General features: G+C 42.7%; 1 protein-coding gene across 15 annotated transcripts in view; it reads right to left on the bottom strand.

The window, feature by feature from the left end:
- The window catches only part of TENM1 (teneurin transmembrane protein 1), a 1,415,133-nt gene that overhangs the window by 74,741 nt on the left and 1,324,358 nt on the right, over positions 1 to 16,034 (bottom strand). For all 15 annotated transcript variants that reach the window (XM_075132522.1, XM_075132521.1, XM_048862940.2 and 12 more), the window contains one exon: positions 701 to 855. In XM_075132522.1, coding sequence (XP_074988623.1) covers positions 701 to 855 — 155 coding nt within the window. The remainder of the gene's footprint in view (positions 1 to 700; positions 856 to 16,034) is intronic.

The following is a 16,034-nucleotide window of genomic DNA, read 5'->3' as shown; positions in this document are numbered from 1 at the left end:
ACACCATCTGCCTTTTAGAGTTGCTACCCATTAACTTTGAAAGGCTGGCTGTTTTGCGTATAAATGTTTGTCTGGTTTTTAATATAAACCAGATGGGGACAGTACCTTTTTGTTCAATTTCTGTTACATTGTCTTTGAATTAGGAATTGAAAAGCACTTTAAAAAAGTATTGAAAAGCTGGAGCTTCTGTATCCTTTAGCTGCTATTTTGTTAGTTCTTCCATAGTGCTCCCTAGCAGAGACTTGGATAGCAACAATATCTCATTTTTCTTCTCTGTTAAGTGATGCAAGCACAATAGTGTCAGAAAGCTGGGCTAAAGGAAGGTTCTCAAACCTTCTATACAGATCCTAATATCACCTGCTTTTAAAGGACACACCTAAAAGTAGCTTGTAACTTTTTAAAGCAATGAGTGTAGACATACCGTATATATTAGTCTAAGCACCTATACACACACATAATACATATATGGACCACTCGGTAAAGTCACATGCATACTTTTTCTATTTATATTAGCTGTCCTAGATTTATATTAATGATTTAATGTAAGCTTTATACACTATCAAATATCACTACTGCTCTAAAAACATGTCTGAAATCTTGTGCCACCCAGTGTTAACTGATTAACTAGGTATCCTTAAATAGTTACCCATTTCCACAATGTGTTGAATGGTAACAATGCATGAAAATCAGTGGTGTCTACCTGAGTGATGTCCATTCCAGAGTCACAGCTCAGTGGCTGCGTTGATGTAAGACCATTTGAACCTATTACAGTTGTAATCACACCACTTTCATCAATCTTCCGAATCATGGTACCATCAACAAAGTAAATGAATCCATACTTATCCACAGTGATACCTGTTGGTAGAGTAAAGAAAGCATTAATACTGGTACTCTACTTAAACTATTTCCTCATCTGTGTTAATTCCAATTCCTCAGATTACAGTAATCAGATTTTGAAAAAATAAATTTTACTTTCCACAAAATAATATAACATTTTTATTCCAGATGTCAGCCTTCCTTACACAAACCGCCCTCCAAAGGGTCCCCATACAGAGCTCTGAGTGTCCTTGACATACATGAAAAAACAGAAGAATATAGGGGATACAGAATAGAAATAGACCAAAACAGCAGCACTTCTTCCTACCACACATATACCTAGATTTATGATCTCTTTCATTTGTCTTCAATTCACTCACTTTGGACAATTATAATTTATTGTATGTATTATAGGGGCACTTGGCAGCCCCAGTCAAGGTCATGACCCCAGTTGTTCTAGGTGCGGTATATACACAAAGTAGGAGACAATTCCTGCCTTGAAATCTTACAATCTAAACAGACAAAGGGCGAGAGAAAAGCAGTATTATTAGCCCCATTTAACAGATGGGGACCTGAGGCATAGAGATTCTTTCACAAGATCACAGAAAGCTCTGTGGCAGAGCTGGGAATTGAGTCCAGATGTACTCAGTCCTAATCCATCATGTTTTTCACACAACCATCCTTTCTTCAATGGCAATGTCTCAGGGTTTCCAATGCGGCAAGAAATATAAGCTGTTTTTTACTGAAAATGTTAAAACGGTCACAAAAAGCACTTCTAATCATATCACTTCTAATCTTATCTGAGTTGGGAAATCCCTTTCTCCGGAAAATCTCAATATTTTATTTAAAAAATTTCTTACTTTTAACTTTACTATAACTTTTTGCATCTATTCTACACATTCAAGACATTTTTAACAATGAATTTATTTCATGCTACATGGGAAGGAAAGTCTGAAGATTTGAACAGATGAGTCAGACAGTGGTTTACCTGTCTCATGTTTACAAAATGCCTCATGATTTTGTTCTCTGAATTTTGCATGACTCAAGGTTGTCTGGATGGGATCCACTAAGGGACTTAGGCTGAGCGTCATATTGCCTAACTTTTAGGTGCTTAAAAAAATCACAGGAACAACACTGCAATCCATAAAGACTAGTTAAGTGTCTAGGCTCTCTATACATGGAATGGGAAGAGATGGGCTGTCATAAATATAAAGGGAAGGGTAAACACCTTTCAATCCCTCCTGGCCAGAGGAAAAACCCTTTCACCTGTAACGGGTTAAGAAGCTAAGATACCCTCGCTGGCACCTGACCAAAATGACCAATGAGGAGACAAGATACTTTCAAAGCTGGAGGGGGGGAAACAAAGGGTCCTCTTTGTCTGTGTCATGCTTTTGCCAGGACCAAAGCAGGAATGCAGGTCAGAGCTCCTGTAAAGAGTTAGTAAGCAATCTAGTTAGATATGTGTTAGATTCTGTTTTGTTTAAATGGCTGATAAAATAAGTTGTGCTGAATGGGATGTATAATCCTGTTTTTGTGTCTTTTTGTAACTTAACGGTTTTGCCTAGAGGGATTCTCTATGTTTTGAATCTGACTACTCTGTAAGGTATTTCCCTTCCTGATTTTACAGAGGTTTTTCTTTCACTTTTTCTTTAATTAAAATTCTCTTTTAAGAACCTGATTGCTTTTTCATTGTTCTTAAGATCCAATGGTTTGGGTGAGGATTTTTATCATGCCTTCACCAGGAAAGGGGGTGTAGTGCTTGGGGGGATTTTTTTTGGGGGGAGACGTTTCCAAGTGGGCACTTCCCCTGTTATTTTTGTTGGACACTTTGGTGGTGGCAGCATAAGGTCCAAGGACAAAAGGTAAAACAGTTTGTACCTTGGGGAAGTTTTAACCTAAGCTGGTAAGAATAAGCTTAGGGGGTCTTTCATGCAGGTCCCCACATCTGTACCCTAGAGTTCAGAGTGGGGAAGGAACCTTGACATGGGCACCTAAGAAAGCTATCCTCAAAGGCCAGCACATTGGGCTGAGAGTTGTCTAAGCAACCCATGAGAGATGCTGATAAGAGGGGTGTACCTAAATCTGGGACTCAGGGAGACACATAGGTCTGCTGGTGATCCAGGAACAGAAACTCGCCACCTGAAGTCAGGCAACCATAGGCACCTAAGGCATTTCTTGTGGGGATGAGTTAGGTGCCTGCCTCGCTCCACACAAAACAGTGGCAGCAGGATCTGGTGCTTTTAGACCAATGGTTAGAGCACTCATTGGGGAGCCCAAGGTTCTGCCCCATCCTCAGGGGGAGAAAGGGTTTAAACAGGGGTCTCCTACCTCTCAGGGTGCTCTAACCACTGAGCTATGGGATATTCTGATGTGGGGCTCCTCAGTCTCTCCTGCTGAAGCTCTGCTAATGCGGATTAAGTAATGAAAGAGTGATTGGCGCAGGGGAACGGGACCTGGGGCATCCCACCTCTCTCTCTCTCTCTGACCCAATGACTGTTTCATTGTGAATAAATACTTAACGAGTCATTGGGCCAGAAAGAGAGATTCTACAGATCAGCGGTATAGGGGGGTGGGAGACTTGGGTCCAGTCTCTCTGCTCCAATTGAGCCTTCAATTATTTAGCCACAGTGGAACCACTTCAACAGGAGAGATTGAGGGAGCCCCATAACAAAATATCCCAGGTTCAAGGATTAAAGCACCCCCCTGAGAGATGGGAGATCCCTGTTCAAATTCTTTCTCCTCCTCTGACAGAGGGAGATTGGGGGGGAACTGAACCTGGATTTCCCACATCCCAAGAAAGTGCTCTAGCCACTGGGTTAAAAATGATAAAGTTGGCAACCACTTCCTCCAGCTGGATTTTTATGCAATCCAATTTGGTAGGTGGCCTCTGAGCATGCCTAAAAGATCAGGCCCTGCACGTGATTTAGACAGCCAAATGCCTTTCTTACCCCAGTTTGTGGTTCACTCTGGATCTTAGAGTGGCAGGGGACAGAGGCATCTGGGCACCTAGAGGGAGTAGAACACATGCTCAGAGCAGAAACATAGGCACCTATGGAAATTTTACCCTGAAAATTTAGGCGCAGAGTCTGGGCTGCAGGGAGGCGCTGGTCTCTGCTAGTGATCCATGAACTAGGGGAAGACAGGTGTTCCTCTGCCTAATTCCCCTGTGGGGCCCAATTCAGTAAGTGTGCTCAGAGACCACCTAATACCACACAGCAAGGAAAGTGGTTCTCTCTTTTAACCTTTAGCACAGTGATTAGCATACTCACCTGGGATGTAGCAGGCCAGCAGTTCAAGTCTCCTTGGGAATGCTCTACCCACTAGGCTATGGAGTATACTGATGTGGGTCTGAGCCCTCATTCTCTCCTATTGAAGTTGTTCCACTTTAATTAAATAATTGAATAATGAAATATTAATTGGTCCAGAGAAAGGATGAGAAGCTTAACCTTTGGAATAAAGGTTATAAAGGATGTCCTCCTCCTGCACACTGAGGCAGGTGAAGCATGCCTACCAGATCGGGCCCTGCATGTGACTTACGCAGACAAACACTGGAGCTAGGCAGGATACCTAGAGTGAGACAGTAGTGCTCATGGCCAGAGCAGGAACAAAATTGCCTACAGAACTTTTACTGCAAAATCTTAAGCACTGACTTGAGATGCCTACAGGTTCAGCAGCAGCTGAGGGGGAATTTGGTGCATCACAAGTGACACCTAAAACTGGGACTTAGGCACCTAAGTCCTTTGTGGATTCAGGACTGAGGACATACATTGAAGAAAAGAGGGTTGCACTTGGTACCAATGAGGGAAGACTTAAGCCTTCATAAGCTTTTTTATTAATGAAAATGCACAAGGAGGATATTCAGATGCTGGTAGTTAAAGCATGTTTTTACGAGCCAGCTGACCAGCTCTGCTCTGGAGTCACTGAAGACAATAAGAGAGCCACTTTTCAAAGCAGAACAGAACATTAGGTTCTTTTAAACGAAAATTTACTTTAGTGTAAAACTGAAGTGAGTTCAATTTTGGGCCCCTTATGCTTTGGGCCACCAAAGACTGTAATCAGGGCAAATCCCCAGGGTTGTCTGAGAATGAATTCACCCTGGTGCACCACTTAGCCCCACATAAGCCTTCAAAACACTGATGAAGGAGGACATAAGTGGTGTATAGATCTTGTGCCAGCCCTATACACCGGGGTGAATGTCGCCTTGACTGAATGTTACCATCTGAGTTATAACAATCCACGTAATCTGGGCCTAGCGATTATCATTACCATGAAGCATCAGGGTGAAGGTTTACACCCAATTTATTCAGCCTATGGATATATTTTTTTAAGATAGTGAAAAAAATGGAAAGGCCACTACAGCATGAGCCGTGCTTCCCCAGCTAAACAGCCTTGAGTTTTAACAACCTCTTTCAAACAAGAAAGAAATCTAGTCACAATTAAAGTGTGTTTCCTTTGGGAGTGCATTCAAACCTATAAAAAACAAAGGCAGGATATGCAAAGTAAAATTGCAAAATCTCTTTTGATCTGTAGCGATGAGCTGCAGCTCTCCCCCCCCCACCCCTCCCAGTCTGGATATTAATGACTATATAACAAAGTAATTAACATGCAAATTTGACAACCTTTCTCCACATATCATTCCCAAGGGAATACAGATGCAAACAAACAAAATTACACACTGGTAAGTTCCTATCTTTGGTGACAAAGTAATAACATTTTTTGATTGGGTTTTCCAACCAAAATCCACTAAGGGCCAAATTCTGACCCATAATTATGTGTTGAGAGGGTTTGATGGGTATTTACTCCTCCATAAAGTAGCTTTGGAACCGCTCAACCAATTCTGAGATAGATTAGCTGGGTATGGAGAGGAAATGGAAAGTTGTTTTGAGCCCACTCCATAATAAGGACCAGTAGAACAGCTTTGGGGCAGGAAATGAAGTTCTCCTCTTCCACTCCCACACTTTGCAGGTCCCATACTTTGACTGTTGTCATAAGGGACATCTGCCTGGAGAGAGGCAAACTGGAGTAGGGATACCTAACCAATAAAAATCACATAAAACCCTAGTCTAGAGGGCTTGGGGAGTATCGCAAGGAGGCTGTTCTGTGTATGTGTGTGTTTTTTGTTTTTTTCCAGGAGTGAGAAGGGACTGCTGGTGAAGGGTGGGGACAGTAGGTTCTCTAACCCCTGCATCTACTAGGGAGATTATCCACTCACCCCCTTTCCATGAGGATCCCATGTTCTTTTTACTTCAAAAATACATACTGCACTGTTACTGCCACCAGGGCTAGAACTTGGGCTATCAAGGGGGCATAAGGAGTATCACAAGCAGACATTTTTACATGCCCTTAAGGATGATTCTGCATGCAGGAAGTTTTTTTGAGTCCCTATCTATGCTCCATTTCAGAGCCATCAGTTGTAAGTGAGATTTTGGGTATTTGTCCCCAGCTAATAGTCAGGTGAAAGGAACTGCCTCGGTGGAGTCAGGTCAGCTCTGCACATGTGTATCACCTCCTTGATCTTATTTCTGGAAGTTCGAGTGTCTTGGATTCTGACCTTTGCAAGAGGAATTATGCAGCTTCATAACATGGTAGAGGGATATGTTGGATTATTAGCTCATCTGGGTTGGACAGCTCTGGGCAGGCTCCATGCCATAGATAATGCAATGCCAGTATCTAGCAGTAGGACAGGTGCATTTTCAGTTATGTGCTATTTTTCCATGAGACCAGCTGGTTGTATCGGCTATGTGGTATGCATTAGATAACAGTCCAAAATTATACATCAGTGAAAGAATAGAGCTTGTCAACTGTGTAGCTGAGAGTAGATTTCAAATATGGGCTGAATAAGAAAACCACAGAACCCTTAATGCTGGGAATACACTCCTATCTACAGTTGTCAACAGAAATGTGGTCTCTTTGCATGGAGTAAGTGGATACAGCATAGATCTGGACAATGTCTCCAGTACTTCACTCATACTATGTGAATTCCTAATACTGCTGAAAAAGTTACTCCATTGGTACTCTCTCCAATTAGCACACTGCACACTCTTTAGTGATGATATAGTGAGTATCTTAAAATAAGGAAATCCATCTATTATCCCTCAAAGATAAACCAATTGGCTTAGGAAGACTTTAGAAATGGATTTGGAATATACTGCATTATCAGCCTAGAATACAGTAACATGGAAAATAGAAGGCCTAAGTGGAGGATGGTAATTTTGGGTGTATTTGTTAAAGTCAATGTGCCAGATCCTCAGCTGGCGTGAACTGATGCACAGATGTGGACTTCAGTGTAGGTACACCAATTTATACCAAGGGAAGATCCAGTCCAAGACCCAGGCAGTAATACTGAGATGGAAAAAAAATGTGAGTACTGAATATGAGAGGAAAGTGTCTCAAAATATGGGAAATGTTGTTCAAGGTCACAATACTCTTAACAAGGTCAAAACTGCACAACACACAAATCCCGATTGTGTAACTCAGACCAATCACAGGTGGAGTCCAATTTGCATACCTGACTTTTCTGATATCATCTGCACCTTTTCATTCAGGAATCTCTGTGCATATCCTTATCTGCAATAATCCATATTTCTTTCATATTTTCCTCCCTAACATCAAGCTAGCCAACTCTTCCACAAGTACCAGCTTCATTTTCAACAGAGGTTTAGTATAATTGACAATACATATAATGTACTCAGTCCAGGTTTATTCCTTTACACAGCAAAAAGAACCAATTCCTTATCTCAGTTGTAATTTATACTAAGGTAACATATAAGGCCATGTCTACATTTACCAGTACCTCAGCACTGCTGTGCTCAATGCAGCCATGTTGATTTAGTGGGTCTAGTGAAGACCCTCTAAGTCAATGGCAGAGCACTCTCCCATCGACTCCAGTACTCCAGCTCCCTGATAAGAGGAAGGTAAGTCAGCGGGAAAGCACCTCCCGTCGACACAGTGCGGTGTAGACACCACGGTAAGTCGACCTAAGCTACTTTGACTTCAGTTACGTTATTCACATAAGCCGAATCCTGCCCAGATGCTGATATGATAGACCAATTTTTTCTTTTATTTCTTGTTGATAAACACCTGGTAGATACTGCAAACATTGACAAGGTGCAATAGATAATGGAAAAATAGGAAACAGGAAAATAAAGATGAATATCTAAATATTTCCAGTGCATTCATTATTAGATACTGAATTCACTGGAAACTCCAGTAGCTGCCTTTTGCATGACATTTCATTTATCTGCACTACAAAAACATACCTATAACCCTTTTATGAGATAGCGTGTGATGCAACACAGGACCAAGTACCATTAACTGTTGTTCAGAGAGGAAGTGAGAGAAGGAACTGATGTGTTAAAATGCTCTAACTGCAAACAGAAATCTTTCCCACATCCAAGTTCAGAGTGAAAAAAGGCTAATTTCAGGCATTTCATTTCACAGCAAAAGTAAAATTTTATCTGTATAACCCTTAAGTCTGTGGAAGACATACTCACGTCCGCTCTGCTCTCCCTGTGCAGCTGCAGCCATACACAGGGGCTGTAAACAGCTTGCAAATGGCTGAAAGAATTCCCTGAACATAGGGACTGCTTTTGGCTGCTGCAGGTGGCCCTACACTGGTTACCTCACAAGCTGCAATGCAGGGGTCATGCCAGGGTGGAGACAGGGTAGGAGGACAATCTTAGCTGATGCAAGCCTTTTCTGAATCAAGGCCTAAGTGCTTGTGTGTAAAATTTGGTTTTTTGCATGTGTGACAATGTGTAGCTGGGAAAAGGGGCCACCATAGCAATTGTCTCCCTAATACGTTTGCTCACAGTGGGGCTCCAGTCATTCTGAGAAACACCAGCCTTTGCAGGCAGAATGGAAGAGAAGATTTAAGGACTTTTGTAAGTCTCTGCTTAACCTACAGGCCAAGGGTGGGCAAACTTTTTGGCCCAAGGGCCACATCAGGGTTGTGAATCTGTATGAAGGGCCGGATTGGGAAGGCTGTGCCGCCCCAGACAACCTGGCCCCCAGCCACTTCCCGCCCCATACTGCTCCCCTCAGAACTCCCAACCCATCCACACACCCCCTGCTCCTTGTCCCCTCACTGCCCCCTCCTGGGACTTTCCACCCCTAACCGGCCCCCGTGACCCCACTCCCTACCCAACCCCCCGCTCTCTGTCCCCTGACTGCCCCGACCCCTATCCACACCCCTGTCCCCTGTCAGGCCCCCTGGGACTCTCATGCCTATCCAAACCCCCCACCCCCCATTCCCCGCCCCCTGACCGCCCAGCAAAACTTTTACCACTGTGGAAGATCCTGAAAGTTACTCTGCAAAGTTGGACCTCTTCACTGGCATGGAACCCCATGTAAGTCAGTGAGGCTGGCTCGAAGAGGCAGCAGAAGTCAACCCATGCGGAGCATCTTGCTCAACTATAAGGTATTTTTAAAAAAGTCTGAAAGGAGAGGACCCTCCTTCCCCCACAATGGTTTTATTCCTACAGGAAAACGACTAAGTATTTTATGGAATGATGTCTGAACTTCTTGTAAAGTCTATTAGTTGCTTCACCAGATCCTAGCTAATGCTTAACTTCTTGCACTGTTCATTGCTAAAGTGACATGAGTAATAATGGCAAGAAGGTAAACAAAAAAGTAAGGTATACCATTGTATTGTGAATGTAAAGTTTATAGAAATAGTCAAATTGCCTACTAGAAATAACAAAGCAATATTGGATCTGACTCTCCTCTCAGACCACTATTACACCAGTGTAATCCCATTGTCTTCAATGGAGTTATTCTCAGTTATCACAGTTTAAGTGATACAGGAATCAGAGCTCTGTGTCTTTAACAATGAATTGGATAACAAGAACAGTCATTCTTATAAAAGTTTAAATCCTATCTTCTCCAATTTTAGTTTACTAGGAAGTGTCCTGAGGTCCTTACTCAGACAAATTCCCAGTGGAGTTGGTAGAAGTCTGCCAGAGTACGGAGCAGGTAAGACCTGGTTAAGGATTTGGCCCTATGTCTTGAATGCGTTCAATCTTCAGGCCTACTTTCATAAGCAACCTGCCTAACTTTATTGAAACGTTAGCTTTTAGTGAAAAAAGAAATAAGAGCAACTGTTTTAAGCAACCATATTTAGGACCAAATTTTGCACGTGGACACACATGAGTAACTCTTGTTGACTTCCACTTCCAGTGGACTCAGGCACATGCATCTGAGTGCCAAATGTGACCCAAAGTAAAGATCTGTTTAATCATTTTAATCAGTCATTGTGTGAAATTAAAATAAATATGGATTTACTGCTACTATTACACAATATATAAGCTACAGATGGTATAGTTTTAAAAAGTTTTCCTACACAGAATAAGGTTGCCCTGTTATAACTTAAATGTTTCTAACAGAAGATATCTATCTACCTTGTCCAGTTACTCTGTTTTGCACATAAATGCACTGATTAGACAGATAATTGGTCATATGCAAGCACAATTACCAGAGATGTGTTTTCAACTGTGGAAACTGCATGTGAATATTATGCATATGCATTTTCGTGCATACAGTTCTAAGAATGAGGCAGCCTCTGCCTTTGCAGCCTCTGGGGAATCCAGCTAACATTTATTTAATCCACATTTTCCCCATGTAATAGTGAAAATTCAATGCAGCAAATTAGTTCCACTCTGAAGCCATTTTCTTGTTTCTGTCACGCTCTAGCCAGCTACTCTACATATATTGTTATTTTGGTGAATACATTATTTTTGGTGGACTAGAACTAGAACAAGTAATGGTGGTGAGAACAACATAGTACACCCTTCCAGAGCGTTTACTTTATACTTTTTGCACATTTTAGAACTTTGCAAATAAGTATTTTACTTTGAATAAAAATTTCTAATTAAACTTCTGAAGAATTTGTACATGAAAACATCTTGAAGTACTGGAGAGGACTGATAAAAGAAAGTATGTTACCTTCTGTTGAAGAGAGACTGAATTTAGAAGGAACTTGCTATTCTCATAAAACTTTTAATAGGAAGAAGTGAATCAAATTGGTTAATTACCAATTTATGGTTGGTAAAAGGGCAAATTACATGCCATCCATTTCTAAACTTCTAAATGTCTCTGGTGCTGTTAATTAAAGCTGCCATCTAGAAACTACTAAAGCAATTTTATGCAATTAGTTATTTATAGGTTACCATAATACTCCACTCAAAATATGATTAAAGTGATTTGCAGTCTCTTGCTTTGTGATCTCTATCATCTTTTCACTTTTAAAGTGTTAGACGCAAAGTGCTCAACTATGCTTTATTAGCTGGAACACTTCTTTCAGTCCTTGGACATGAATGTTGTTGCTCTTTCAACAGATGCATTTAAAGGAAGAGATGAAAGAACAAAATGTGAAGTGCCAATTCTGGAAGTAACGAAAATGTCTTATCTCCAACTTGAGCTGTAATAATCATACTCAGATTTACTCTGGCTATCAGAAAAATGAGTATCTATTTCTCTTGCACTGAAATTAGGACAGGATTAGACTTGGGAAAACTTGCTTTTCAAGTAAGATCAAATAAAAAAACTCCACATGTTCGCCACGTTCCTGAAATGGAAATATTGGAAAATGATTGGAGAAGAAAAATGTAACTTAAGAATGCTATATTGAGACTCAAGGATATTGAATGAAATAAGAGAAGGTTACTCACCTTGTGCAGTAACTGAGGTTCTTCAAAATGTGTGTCCCCTATGGTTGCTCCACTTCAGGTGTCAGTGCATCCCAGTGCCATTGGAGATTTATGGTAGCAGTGTCTGTGCAGGGCGTGCATGGGCAGTATGCATCTCATACTGCCGTTGGTGCTGCGTCTAGAGCACGCACAACCCGAGTCCTCCAGTTCCTTCTCTACCGCAGAGTCCCCACTGCAAACTCCGAAGCAGAGGGGAGAAGGGCAGGTAGTAGTGCACCCACAAGGACACACATCTCGAAGAACCTCAGTTACTGAACAAGGTGAGTAACCTTCTCTTCTTCAAAAAGAAAAGGAGTACTTGTGGCACCTTAGAGACTAACCAATTTATCTGAGCATAAGCTTTCGTGAGCTACAGCTCACTTCGTCGGATGCATCCGATTAAACCATCAGATGCATCCAATGAAGTGAGCTGTAGCTCACAAAAGCTTATGCTCAAATAAATTGGTTAGTCTCTAAGGTGCCACAAGTACTCCTTTTCTTTTTGCGAATACAGACTAACACGGCTGCTACTCTGAAACTTCTCTTCTTTGAGTACTGTCCCTGTGGGTGCTCCACTTCAGGTGATTGTAGAGCAGTGTCCCTCAGAAGGCAGGAGGGACTTCAAGTTCGTTTGAGTCATGGAGGTGAGTACGGTTAGACACACTATGGCATCAGCCCTGGAGTCATGAGTGATTGCATAGTGCTCAGTAAATGTGTGGACGGAGGCCCAGGTGGCCGCCTTACAAATATCTAGTATTGGAACATTGTGTAGAAACGCTATTGAGGTTGAAACAGATCGTATAGAATGCGCTCTAATGTACGGTAACACTGTTGAATGCATGTGAAGATCCATTTAGACAATCTTTGAGTGGATATTGCGCAGCCTTTCCAATGCTTGAAGTAGAAATGAAAAGTCTAGGAGATTTCTGGAAAGGTTTGGTCCTATTAAGGTAAAATGCTAGCACATGCCTAATGTCCAATGAATGCAAGTCGGCTTCTGTTGAAGTACTGTGAGGCTTAAGATAGAATGTAAAAAGATGGATTGGTTGATTCATATGAAAGGCTGATGTTACTTTCGGTAGGAATTTTGTGTGCAGACATAGTGTGACCTTGTTTTTGAAGAATATTGTAAACGGAGGATCAGCCATGAGCGCCCCATCTCACTCACCCACCTGGCGGAAGTAATAGCGACCAGAAAGGCCACTTTTATGCATAAATTCAGCAGGGGCAGGTAGCTAACGATTTGAATGGTGGTCTGGGTGAGGCATTTCAACACCAGATTGAGGTCCCAGGCCAGGGTAGGTTGGTGAACTTCTGGGTAAGTGTTCTTGAGACCCGTAAGGAAGCATTTAGTAGTTGGATGTGCGAAGATCGAGATCCCGTTGATCTCATGATGGAATGCAGTAATGGTTGCAAGATGGACTTTGATCGAGCTCATTGCTAAACCTGAGCATTTCAGCTCCAGCAGGTATTCCAGCACTAATGGTAGTGGTGCTGTGGAGGCCATCAAGTGTTTTCCTTGACACCAGGAGGAGAATCTCTTCCATTTTTGAAGGTAAGTATTATATGTGGCCACCTTCCTACTGTTTAGTAAGATGTGTTTAACTTGTTCCGAGCAGGCCAGTTCATCATGATGGAACCATATAGGAGCCAAGCTTATAGGTGGAGTATCTACGGATTCAGGTGAAGAGTGCGACCGTTATGCTGAGACAGCAGATCCAGATGATGAGGGAGAGCTCGCAGTGTGCATATCGCCATGTGCATCAGGTAAGGGTACCATGCTTGTCTGGGCCAAGTTGGGACTACGAGGATAAACTTGGACCGGTCTGTTCGTATCTTGTGTATCACGTGTGATATCCGTGGAATGGGTGGGAATGCGTACATGAGTTGTGCATCATTTGATGAGAAATGTTATCTCCCAGTCCTAGTCCCTCTCTCAAGAGAAACTTTGTGCATTTGTGGTTCTTTGGGGATGGGAACAAGTTGATGAGGAGAGTGCACCACCAGTGGAAAGTGGATAGCAAAACTCCTCCGTTCATCTCCCATTCATGGTCTAGAGAAAAATACCTGCTGAGCGTGTCCGCTGTCACATTCTGACAGCCGGGCAGGTAGGAGGCTGAAATGTCGATGTTATGGTGTATGCACCAATTCCATAGTTTCATGGCTTCGGTGCACAGTGTGAATGGGTGCCTCCTTGGCGATTGATGTAAAACATGCATGCAATGTTGTTGGTCATGATGCAAATTGATTCGTTATTTATATGAGGTAGGAAGTGTCTGTGAGCATTGCGGATCGTGTGTAGCTCTAGTAGATTGATGTGTAACAGAGTCTCCACATAAGAGCATCTGCCTTGAACAGTGTGCTGATGCATATGGACACCCCAGGCTATCAGCGAGGCATCTGTGGTGATTACTATTGATGGGGGTTCCTGTTGGAACAGGATGCCCATGCAAACATTTTCTGGTTTTGTCCACCAGTGTAGCAAGTCCAGGACATGAGGTGGTACTGTGAGTCGTTTGTGCAGGCAGTGCTTGCTGGGTATGTATACCGTGCTCAGCCAGCCCTATAGGCAGCGCATATGTAGTCTTGTGTGTCACACCACGAACTTCGTGGCTGCCATGTGTCCTAGAAGTTGCAGGATAATACGAGTCAGTATTTGGAGGCTGACTTGTACCTTCAAGATGAGGTTTGTTAGGGTCGTGAATCTGATCAGTGGTAGGGATGCCTTGGCTTCTGTGGCATCGAGATGTGTCCCAATAGGTCCAGTTGTTGGACTGAGATTAAAATGGATTTTCATTTGTTTCTCTGTAATTCTAGATCCCTGAATAGTGCGAAAGTGGTTTGGACTGTGTCCATTTTCTGCTGCAAAATCCTACCTCAGCGCTGCATTGTGGCACAGCGGTGACCCTGGCCATCTGACAGCTATGGTAGCAGGGTGAATGCCCTGGTAGGTCTAACCATGCTACACAGGTGTTGGACTATCCAATCCAGGGAGGGGGATTGCTCTCTCGGAGGAAAGAGCACTTTTCCTTCTCTTTATAGGTTGAAGGCTAGCTAAGCTTGAGGAGGTACACATGCCTGCCCACCTAGCCAGTGGAATGGCTTGACGTTAATGGCTAAAACAACAAGAGTAAATGGGTCTTAGTTCCCTGCGCATCATGGAACCGTTCTACGGTGGCAGAGCGGAAATTGAGTGACAAGAGCTTGTTAAAAATGTCAGGTGCTAGGTCAACATGGAAAAGGACAACCCTCGCTGTGTGTACTTATAATTGTAGGTTGCTGGCGAGGGAGGAAACATTAAACCATCTGATGCAGGAGAAGAAAAGGATAAGATGCGATATCCTCAGTGTCTGCGAAACCCAGTGAAAGAAGGAGTTGGAAGTCAACTGGAAGGATGGAAGCGCTGTGATGCTCGGAAAGGGAGATGGTGCCAGAAATGTTGGAGGAGTCGGCTTTATCATCAATAAGGATTGGTCTTCGAAAGTCATATCATGCCAGCTAATATCATCACGTATTGGTGTGCTGCATCTTCAGATGGAATCAAAAGCTACCCTCAAGATCATCCAGGTCTACGCTCCCATAAGTGCAAATGAGGTCGAAGAAGTGGAAGAATTCTTCTGAGAGCTCGAAAGAGCCCTCGCGCAAAAGTCCACTTACACTGTCATGATGGGAGATTTCAACACCAAGGTTGGGCGAGGGAAAGCTGGTGAAAAGTTCATAGAGAGATACTGCAGCAGTGAAAGGAATGAAAGAGGAGAAAGGCCGGTAGTGATGGAAGAAATGAAAGAACTGTACATGGCAAACACCTGGTACAAAAAGAAGACCGCAAGAAGTGGATGTGGATCGCGCCAAACGAAGAGCAAGAATGAAATTGACTATATTTTAGTCAATAAAAGGCGCATCGTTCAAGACGTTTCTGCGGTGCAGCCTTTCAACACCGGCAGTGACCATTGCCTGCTTAGAGCGAAGTTGATTTTCGATGAAGCGGTGGAAAAGAAGGCGTTACAGATGGGAAACAGGAAACAGCAGCTGAAGACATTCGATGAAGCAAAGCTGAAGAAAGTGATTTCTGGGTTTGACTGAAGCCAGACGGAAAAGTGTGATGAGGACTACAGTATCTTTGCTGACAAGCTGAGACGTTGCATAAAAGCAGCTGAAATTGAAAAGCTGAAGAAGGCGAAGGGAAGAATCTCAAATGAAATGAAAAGCTTGTTGGAGAAGTGGAGAAACATGAAAAAGAGCTCGGATAACAACCTTGAGTACTCCATTCTGTGCAAACTTATATGGCGAAAACTGAAGGACGATTTTGAGAACTTCTGGAAAGAAAAGCTCCTCAAAACAGTTGAATCACGCAAGAGCCTCAGGACATGCAAGTGGGAATTGACGCAGTACAGATTGAGCGTAACAGCATTGAAGAACAAGGATGGAGAGATCGTAATCGACAGAGCAGGGATGGAGGAGGTCTTCAAGGACTTCTATACAGAACTGTTCAAATCAAGAATCAACATCCCTCTCCCAACGCTCCAAGAGTCA

Source organism: Caretta caretta, chromosome 9 (genome assembly GCF_965140235.1).
Source record: "Caretta caretta isolate rCarCar2 chromosome 9, rCarCar1.hap1, whole genome shotgun sequence".
Taxonomy (NCBI): domain Eukaryota; kingdom Metazoa; phylum Chordata; order Testudines; family Cheloniidae; genus Caretta; species Caretta caretta.
The sequence above is the reverse complement of the archived record's forward strand: the minus strand, read 5'-3'. Positions and strand labels throughout refer to the sequence as shown.